This window comes from Mesocricetus auratus, unplaced genomic scaffold (genome assembly GCF_017639785.1).
Source record: "Mesocricetus auratus isolate SY011 unplaced genomic scaffold, BCM_Maur_2.0 Super-Scaffold_100021, whole genome shotgun sequence".
NCBI classification, from domain to species: domain Eukaryota; kingdom Metazoa; phylum Chordata; class Mammalia; order Rodentia; family Cricetidae; genus Mesocricetus; species Mesocricetus auratus.
The window spans coordinates 32,253,967-32,263,785 of NW_024429202.1; the positions used below are offsets into that span (position 1 = coordinate 32,253,967).

The 9,819-nt window shown below is 39.9% G+C and overlaps 1 protein-coding gene across 50 annotated transcripts in view; it reads left to right on the forward strand.

The window, feature by feature from the left end:
• Nucleotides 1-9,151, forward strand: part of Map4k4 (mitogen-activated protein kinase kinase kinase kinase 4) — a 140,135-nt gene extending 130,984 nt beyond the window's left edge. For 32 of the 50 annotated variants that reach the window (XM_040729371.1, XM_040729372.1, XM_013117355.3 and 29 more), the window contains 6 exons: nucleotides 2,002-2,136; nucleotides 3,725-3,825; nucleotides 5,558-5,707; nucleotides 6,229-6,388; nucleotides 7,181-7,320; nucleotides 7,546-9,151. In XM_040729371.1, coding sequence (XP_040585305.1) covers nucleotides 2,002-2,136; nucleotides 3,725-3,825; nucleotides 5,558-5,707; nucleotides 6,229-6,388; nucleotides 7,181-7,320; nucleotides 7,546-7,629 — 770 coding nt within the window. In that variant the 3' untranslated portion in view covers nucleotides 7,630-9,151. Of the gene's footprint in view, nucleotides 1-2,001; nucleotides 2,137-3,724; nucleotides 3,826-5,557; nucleotides 5,732-6,228; nucleotides 6,389-7,180; nucleotides 7,321-7,545 lie in introns of all 50 variants that reach the window. The other 18 variants (XM_013117352.3, XM_013117351.3, XM_013117359.3 and 15 more) reach the window with 2 other exon arrangements.
• Nucleotides 9,152-9,819: the final 668 nt, after the last annotated feature.

The window sequence follows — 9,819 nt, forward strand, 5'->3', positions numbered from 1 at the left end:
CTACTGGCTAAGGCACAACAGTGTTGATGATGTAATAAGATGGACACAGCCATAACACTCTAACATCTTTGGCAATACACATTCAAGTTAAGGTTGCTTCATGTCTTTTGTGGTTCAGTATCTCTCTTACATTGCTTAATGCTCCTTCATACAGATGTTATCACTGTTTATGCATTCGCTTACATTGAATGAAATCTTGGTGCTTCTGGGTAGGAAGTTATAAGAAAAGCTGCTAGATAAGCATTTGTGTGCAGCTTTTTACTTGAGTGTTAGCGTAAGCTTCCGTGTGTATACTTGGAATAGAAACATGGGGCAAGAGTGTTAAGTCTGAAGAACTGCTGAGCTGTCTTGCAAAGGCTCCATTGTTCCACAGTGAATAGTTGGGGAAGGAGGGTTTCTGAACTTCATCCTTGATGTCTCAGACCATCAGTGTTTGGATTTTTCCATCTTGATTGGTTAATGGAGTGATATCTTATTTTAATGTGGAATCCCCTGGTGATGTGTGTGTGTTCTCATGCTTATCTGCCTTCTCTGTGTCTCCCTTGGGAAGGTGTCTGCTTAGATCTTTAACCCCTGTTGCAAATGGGTTGCTTCCCCCTGCCCCCACTGTTGGATTTTAAGAACTTTCTGTATATTTTAGATGGCAATCTTTATTACATGTTCTCTGAAAATACTCTTTTCCTGCCTGTTAATTCTTTTTACATATGTTGAAGAACAGACTCTTTAGTAATATCAAACACTTTCTTTGTTTTCCCTTTTGTGGATCACGCTTTTGTTGTTTTACTCAAAAAGTCACTGCCAAATCCATGAACCGCCTAGATTTCTTCTAAAAGCTACTAGCTTGGATTTTCACATCTAAGTCTGTGACTCATTTTTAATTTATTTTTGTGAAACACTTAAGACTTGCAAACAGATTCACTTCAATTCACAACATTCTGATTATTTTAGAAGAGGCTTCTTCCTTTTGCTATTAGTTCACTGTGGTGTTTGCATCTATTTCTAGGTCCTTTTAGTCCACTAATTGATTTGTTCTTTCTTTTGCTAATAATCACATGGTCTTGGCTGCTATCACAAGTGTATAGTAAATCTTGAAATCAGTGACTGTTCAGAAACCTTGTTTTCATTTCAATAGTTTGTTTACCATGTCACTGCTTGACTTCTGAATATAAACTTAGAGTATGTTTATGATATGCATAGATAACTTGGCTGGGTTTGGACTACAATTATGTTGAATCTATAATTCAAATTGGGAAGAACTGACAGTGCATTTTTCTATCCGTGAAGACAAAATATTTCTTTGACAAGAATTTTTTAATTGTCCTCAAATAGATCTTTAAAAGAGCTGTTTTGTGATATTTGTGTCTATTTTATTTCTTTAGCTAACATAAATAATATTTTAAATTTAATTTTTTTTTTGCTGTTGATATATAGGAAAGTAATCTACCTTTGTATAATAGGCTTGCTATCCAAAAGCACAACTGTACTTGCTTCCATGCCTTTCCCAGATGGACTGTCTCCTAGCACCTTCACATGTTCAGCTGTCTGGAAGTTCATCTTATCTCTGTAATTCTGGTCTTTTCTGGAAACTTCATTATATAGGCTAGCCACTGGCTAATGGTGTTAGACTTAGGAGATACGGAGTGGAGTAGAAAGCCACAGCTGTCTAACCCTTCTGCCTTGGTCTTTCTAGTTCCCAGTTCTCATCCTGAGCCGCACAAGAGCTGCGACCCACCTTTCTATCATTAACATGCAAGATAACACCAATAACCCGAAGCATTCCTACAGTGTGGTTTTATGATCTATCTATACATGTGTGCTTATACTATTGGTACTTCTTTAGGGGTTTAGATCTCCTTGGAGTAGCCCAAATATGAATTTCAGGTAAAACTGATTAAATAACTCCCTTACGAGAAATGTATTTACTGTTTCTTTTGGATAGTTGTTATTAATGATAAGATTTATTTGTGACCATTCATGTAAAATACTTATTTCTCTTGTTAGGCAAAAAGGATAAGTTACGTGTCTACTATTTATCCTGGTTAAGAAATAAAATACTACATAATGATCCAGAAGTTGAGAAGAAGCAAGGGTGGACCACTGTGGGTGATTTGGAAGGATGTGTACACTATAAAGTTGGTAAGTTCTCGGGGAGTCATGGTGTTTTGTTTCTTCAGCTTAATTAATTGGGTCTTAAATGAATGTACTCTTTGAAACTTACCTTCTGATTTCCACGTCTCATCTAGAGTCTTACTGTGTTCTCATCTGTAGTACAGTGCAGTCTTTCTGCTCACTCTGTCCTCAGTCTTCTCTACGTCTTTCACCTGTGAGAGTCTTCCCACCCTCATTGACAGTCTTCCTCCTCCTCTGTAAGGTGTGATTCTAAGTAACCTCTGAGAAAGGACGACCACACTAAGCCTTTGATTCCTTTACCCTTTACGCTCTTATTTAGAGTGTGCTGGGAGGCCCTTAGCAGTCACTAGTAGAACATTTGAGAATGTAACTGATAATTTGGAGCAACCACGTTCCTTTTTATAAGTGACTGTGGTTAGCTAGCTGTTGTTTCTTGGCAACTATTTTGAGATTGGCATTTTCCTCCCTTGGAACATGCAGTGATTCCCACAAAACTAGCTAACAAAATCCAAACAAAGTTTGTTGCATATGAGAAAAATGAAAATGCTGGTTAGAAATAAATGGGAAATAGTGAACCATAACAAAGTTACACTTTGAAGGACTTCCTAAACTTTGGCTGGTTAAGGTTAGAGAATCCATTGAATCTGATTTGTACTTGCATGTTTTACTAAGGTACAGACTATATGCACTTTTTCTGCCCATCTCCCCCAGGGTATTGTAATCCGCAACATTGCCATCTTCATCTATAGTGCCAGCTCATTGGTTAATAATTACTACAAGAGTCATATGTGGAATGATTCTGAGTTTCCACCAAGATCAGGAGGCTAAAATACAGTTAATTAGTGTTAGCAATCTTTAATTGAGTTCCCATGTGGCCCTAGTACCTCTTCAATGTCGATAGCTATGATACTCTTTACAGGGTGTTAGCTGTACACATAGGAAAATATCCATCATTTCAGAAAAGTCTATTACAGCATCCATTAGACAGCCTCTTAAAATCCTGTGTATGACTTTTGAACGTTTAACAGTATGTGACCTTTAACAAAGCTGTATCAGATAGCAAGTCCTTGCACACACAGTTAATCAAGTAGCGGTGTGATGTTAAGAAAGTTCATGTGGTGCAGACACCACATGTGCTTAGGACATAGTAGGGAATGGGAATAGCTTTGAAAGAGCATGAAAGTTTTATTATTCAAACAGCATTCATTCCTTTGGTCCTTTCATATTCCTGTTTGTGTGAGCCCCGTGGTTGACTTGTCACATTATTATCATTTTGAAGTAATAGTGAGTCCTCCAGTCTTTAGGGTGGACTGCCCTTGGTAATAAAATGCTTAGAGTCTAAGACATTAGGATTATCAGCTAAATGATTCATTGTTATTTTAGAGTTGATTGAGCTAGAGAGTGAATTACACACCAAAAAAATTAGAAAAGCAAAGTGTGTGGCTTGAGCTCTCTCTTTATTTCCCACCCAAACTCCTTTTTGGATGAACAATAAAAGCATATTTATAAAGTTTGCAAATGACAACTAAAAGAATGTATGGCTCTGTGTCAATACTGATAGTATTTCTCTTGATTTTTTTTATGTTTGTTTCAGTAAAATATGAAAGAATAAAATTTCTGGTAATTGCTTTGAAGAGTTCTGTTGAAGTCTATGCGTGGGCACCGAAGCCATATCACAAATTTATGGCCTTTAAGGTAAAACCACCAGTTTTAAGTTGGCTTAAGGAGTCTGAACAGTTAATATAAAGCTATATATTAAGATAACATAACTGTCAAGGAAAAGGCTATGTATAACATTTTCTAAGTTCTCAGATGATCTTTTTGCCCAAATGGTACTTGCACCCTCCCTTAAAACATAGATCTTCAACTCGGAGTTGGTGGCACACACCTTTAATTCTAGCACTCAGTGGGCAGTGGCAGGTGACTCCCTGCAAGTCTGATGCCAGCCTGGTTTACAGAATGAGCTCCAGGACAGCCAGGGCTACACAGAGAAACCCTGTCTTGAAACTCCAACATGTGGTGGTGGTGGTGGTGGTGGTGATGATGATGATGATGAAGATCTTCCTGAAAAAACATGAGTGTGATGAAGATCCAGATACATCGTTAAAAGGGCTTAACAAAAATCTATTGTAAAGTGGATGTATTTAGTGCAGTACAGTTTAAAAACTAAGTAATAGGCTGGGTGTGATAATGGCTGAGGCAGGAGGCTTATTGTGACGTCAAGGCCAACCAGGTGTACATAGCAACACCCTATCTCCAAACAAAGGAAAACAACAACAAAAAACCAACTAAATAAAGTAATGATAAAAACAATAGATATTACACATCAAATGGAAGAAGGAAGTTAAAATATCTACAATGTGGTCCTGTTTTCATTTAAATTAAGAAAACTGTCAGTTTAACAGGATCTTTATTTGCAGTAAGTTGGTTTCCCCATTCTGCATATAGTTTGAGTAAATTAATGTTTGTATAATAAACTCTGGTGGGCTATTTCGGTTGTGAGCTCACAGTACTCATAATTAGTCTTACATTTCCTTCCAGAACATGTGATAGGAGGTAGTACATGGGACATAATGCTTCATACTGCATCAGCTTCCACACCTCAAATGCAGAGAGCAAACAGTCATTGTTCTGTGTATAGTTTTAGTAATTTACTTTAGGGACTGCCCTAAATCCAATATATAAGATTCTTAATAAAAATTGATACTGTTGTAGATAGAAATAACAACTATTTCTATTTTGAGATATAGAACCTTAAGAATAGTCCAGGGACATTTTAGTAGAGAGTAAGAAACAGACTGTTTCATCTAAAATGATAGCATTTAAAATAATTTTGATATTGTTTGTTGAAAGAGTAAGTTTCAATTCTGATTGATTCCCCAGTGAATCAGAGTCAGTAGGGTTAACATTTTTGGTAAATCTAGTATTACTGAATAAAGATACTAAATTAGAAAATTACTTTATCTTTTGGAATATAGTATTAATATTCCTACATGCCAGGTGCTGTACATGTTGCTTTATAAGCATTGCCTTACTTTCCTATTCCAGTTCACTGTCCTAGTCTTGTAAGCTGTGCTGATAGGAAGGATGGAGGCTCTCAGGTCTAGTCACATGGTCTATAGCTCTCTTAGTAACGGCTCTCATCAGATTCTCAGTGGCATGGCTCTTGCTGCTTCTCACTCCACTGCTGTGTTTGAATATCCAAATAATGTATTGTGCCAAGTCCTCATTGTTGACTTTGTACAGATTCTAATCAAGACATACCCCAGGACAGGACAGGGCATTCTCCTGCTAGGTAGGAGGGAAGAAGTATCTTCCAGATGCTAATTAACAATGCCACATGATAAACCAGATGCCTGCAGCTAGCTTCTCATCCGATGCTGTAAGTTTGTCTTCCTTTCCTGCTTCTGTCTCATTATCTCTGTAGTCATTTGGAGAACTGGTACATAAGCCATTACTGGTGGATCTCACTGTTGAGGAAGGCCAGAGGTTGAAAGTGATCTATGGATCCTGTGCTGGATTCCATGCTGTTGATGTGGATTCAGGCTCAGTCTATGACATTTATCTACCAACACACGTAAGAAAGACCCCACACTCTATGGTTGGTTGACTGGCTTCACTTTGTTTTGACTTTTCCCTTTACTCTGCTTAGTGAACTAACACAAGCAGGGTTTCCTCATTTCCCCACGGTGTAGGGTGAGTATTTAAGTGAAGCACCATTTTCAGTAGCTTCATGTTTCAGGAACAGTAGAAATCTGCTTTCCTGGCTCTGTGAAGGCCTTTTAGCACCTGCTTTGACTAACATGGGATGGAGTTGGGACAGTTGCTGTCAGGCCAGAACACCCTGGGTTGGGAATGTTTCTCAAATGAGTCTACTATGGAGTTATGTTTCCAGGGACTCAAAAATGTGAGTCAGTGCAGTTCATGACCTGAAAATGGTAGACTTGGGGTTGTATATTGCATGGATTTCCCAAGATTCCTACTTTTTGTGGTAGGTATGGCCTGGGTATAGCAGTACTGCATTCTGTACAGTCTTACTGAGCACTTGCACAGGACTGGAGATAGCCACAAACATGCTTCCTTGTTTCTGTTCTCTAGATTCAGTGCAGCATCAAACCCCATGCAATCATTATTCTCCCCAACACGGATGGAATGGAGCTTCTGGTGTGCTATGAAGATGAGGGGGTTTATGTAAACACATATGGAAGGATCACCAAGGATGTGGTTCTGCAGTGGGGAGAGATGCCGACATCTGTAGGTACGATGAGTCGTGTAGAGGCATTTGTGAGAGGAGCCCACTAAGACTACATCTGTTTATTGTACTAACTTGCATGTCGATCATACCTTCTGGTTATTTACTGGTTATCAGCAGATGAGAGAAGACGGTTAAAACAAAATACAAGTAATCCTTGGATACTTTCAAGAGCTGTGCTATTTCTAGCTCTCATTTGACCCTTTATCTATATAAAATAGGGCAGATATTTTTTTCTGACCAATTTATGTGGAGTGAGGCGAATCAGAGAAAGAAACATGGTTTGTTCTTGAGAGTGGCAGACCCTGGTTAAACAGCCTCTTGCATAATCTTCTGCTTTGTGTCCAGGAATGGGGCCTGGTGTTTGACATTTCCGTGGCTTTGTATTTTTATCCCTAAACTCTCTGCTCACCTTTTTCTCACCTTCTCTCATGGCTGGGTTGCTGAATCGTGTACAGTAACCCACACACGGTGCCTATTTCCAAAAGCCACATGACAGGCCTAAGGAAAAATCAGTTCTTTCAATTATTGATTTGTAGGACTACTTCCCATGGTAGATGAGGCAACCCCACGACCACTACCACCACTTGTGGGTCAGTGCTGTCAATTGAACCCAGGCCTTGTGCATGGGTGGCAGGCTTTCAGTGATTGAACCAGACACCTAGCCCCAAGGCAGAACCCCTGAGAAACCAAAGTCCACCCCTCCAGGCACTCAGGTAGACAGATGTGCACGCCTATCAGAAACATCTGGTTGAGATTCTTCCATATTAATGCCTTTTTTTCCTTCCTCTCTAAAAGCATATATCCGATCGAATCAGACAATGGGCTGGGGAGAGAAGGCGATAGAAATACGATCTGTGGAAACTGGTCACTTGGATGGTGTATTCATGCACAAAAGGGCTCAAAGACTAAAATTCTTATGTGAACGTAATGACAAGGTAACGTTTCCTTATGGCTGCTGTGTAGTTGTGGTTGTTTTTAGAGTAACTTATTCTTCATGGTATTGATGGTGAATTTCCTTGTAGTTCTGGTAGATTCTAAAATTAATAAATTAAGGAAAATTTTTGACATTGCTTTTTAGGCATATTTGGTGGAGGGTAGGGGGGTGGGTACTAGAAAGTAGTGAATGGCCTGATGACTGTCCCCTCTGCTTGTGTTTGCAGGTGTTCTTTGCCTCCGTTCGGTCTGGTGGCAGCAGTCAGGTTTATTTCATGACCTTAGGCAGGACTTCTCTTCTGAGCTGGTAGAGGCAATGTGAGCTGGGATCACTGACCCCCGGAGTCGTCAAGACCCTGAGAACTTGGAATTCCTTGCAACTGGAGCTCAGAGCTGCGCCGGTGCAGCCAGGACAGCTGTATATGCAGGCCTCTTGCGTGTGGGTCCTCTCCCCTCCTTCCTACACTTTTTGCCAGTTTCTTCTCATTCTCTCCTTTTCCTTACTCAAAAATAAATCAAGGCTGCATTGCAGCTGGTGCTGTTTAGACTCTACCATCGGTGCTAGGAGTGTTTGGGGATGAGCATCAGACCAGAAAGAGCGCCTTGGTACAGCTCCAGGATTCCTTGTCTCTGAGTGACTCTGGCCTGTGGGTGTCTGAAGGCTGTGATGAGCACACCATCAGATGTTGGCAGTGGGCACAAGGAGGTGAAAAGCGATATAAGCAGCAGCTTGCTGAAGCAGAGAACAGATTTAATATAGTAACATTAACAATGTATTTAATTGACATTTCTTTTTTTGTAATGTGACAATATGTGGACAAAGAAGAAGGTGCAGGTTTAAGAAGTTAATATTTATAAAATGTGAAAGACACAGTTACTAGGATAACTTTTTTGTGGGTGGGGCTTAGGGTGGGTGGGGTGGGTTAAGGGTCCCATTTTGTTTCTTTGAAATTTTTTGGAGGGGGTTGTCCTGGCCAAGAACTCAGTCATTTTTCTGTGTACCAAGTTTTGCCTAAATTGTTCAGATGGTTCTAAAAAAAGAAAGAAAGAAAAGAGAGAGGAGAAAGAAAAAGAAAACGTGTGTGTCTTGTTTGATGGCCAGAACTTTGTTGTGTGACAGTATTAGCACCGCCTCTGCTAAAGGTTTAATTTCTCTTTAAGCCTGGAAGAGCAACAGCAGCTCCGCCACAGTCTGCGCTTGCAGTCAGAAAAAGTCAGCTTTCCTGTGGGTTTTTTGCTGTTTTGTTTTTGGCCTACCTCATTGTTTTTAATGCATTGAGAGGTGATTTACCTTTTGAATCTGGCAGAAAACATTAATGTTTAATTTAACCTTAAGCATCCGATTGAAGTTTGACTGACTTTGTCACAAGTCTAATCAGGTACAAGAAAAACTGTCTGTGAAGACTGGCCTCATGGCTGGTGCTGTCTGCATTCAGAAAGCAGACCACTCTGTTTTCACCAGGTTCACAATTAGTGGTTGGTGGGCAGCCTTCACCAGTGGTTAACACATGAGATGTCATTGTTCTCAATTGGGATTTGGTAGCAGGCAGGTGGTCACATTTGAGTAGTCACACAAACTGTTCATTGTTTCAGGAACCTTTTCTTGGGGGTGAGGGTGTGTTCCTTTTCTAAAAAATGCAATGCACTAAAACTATTTTAAGAATGTAGTTAATTCTACTTATTCATAAAGATGGCATCTCCCTGTGTTTTAGGTGTAATATTGAAGCCCTGGCTTTTCTTGTTTTCCCACTTGCTCTCTTGTTCTGTTTTTTTTTAAACTAATTTTTCTTTATGAATATGTCTGTGACATTTGTAATAAATGTCTTGTAATAATTTGCTTCATGGCTTCATGGTCATCCCTACATTCCCCTGAGGATGCTAGTGTCTCAGTGAAGGAACAGTCATGCTGTGTCATGGCCCTGCCATGTTGCTGTGAGCTTCATTCCCCAAACAGAAGCTTGTTGTTTCAAAGGCTTGATCCTGCTCTGTGGTTAACTTTCTTTTACAGCATGATCCATCTATTCCGTCCCATGTAACAGTTATCTGTATCTAGTGCCAAGACTGTCCCATCTGTCCCATTCACACACCCGTCATTCTCTTGCTCCTGGTGTAGTAGCTTTGTGAGGTACAGATGTCTCGTAAAGACTAAGTAGAACTGTAGTTAAATGGTTGGTTGTAAATACTGACAAAGATGGGTCAATGTACTCAAGCAACCTTACTCTTCAAGGTAAGAGGAGGTAAAAATAGTTTACCATTGGTAAGACTTTAGCACAAAACTGTGTTTCTTCTCTAGTTGTGGTTAACACAGCTTTTCAGGTCTTTTCCCTGGGTTTGGAATGCTGTGCAAGGTGAGCAGATGGCTTTGAAGAAGTGTGAAGCTACAAATACCAAGGAGCAGAAAGTAATAGAGGAGGCTGCTCTCCACCTTCCTTCTAAGTTGTCACGGGGCACCACTGTCACAGTCCACCATCCATGGGCTGCCGGCTGTCTTAAGTGATAGG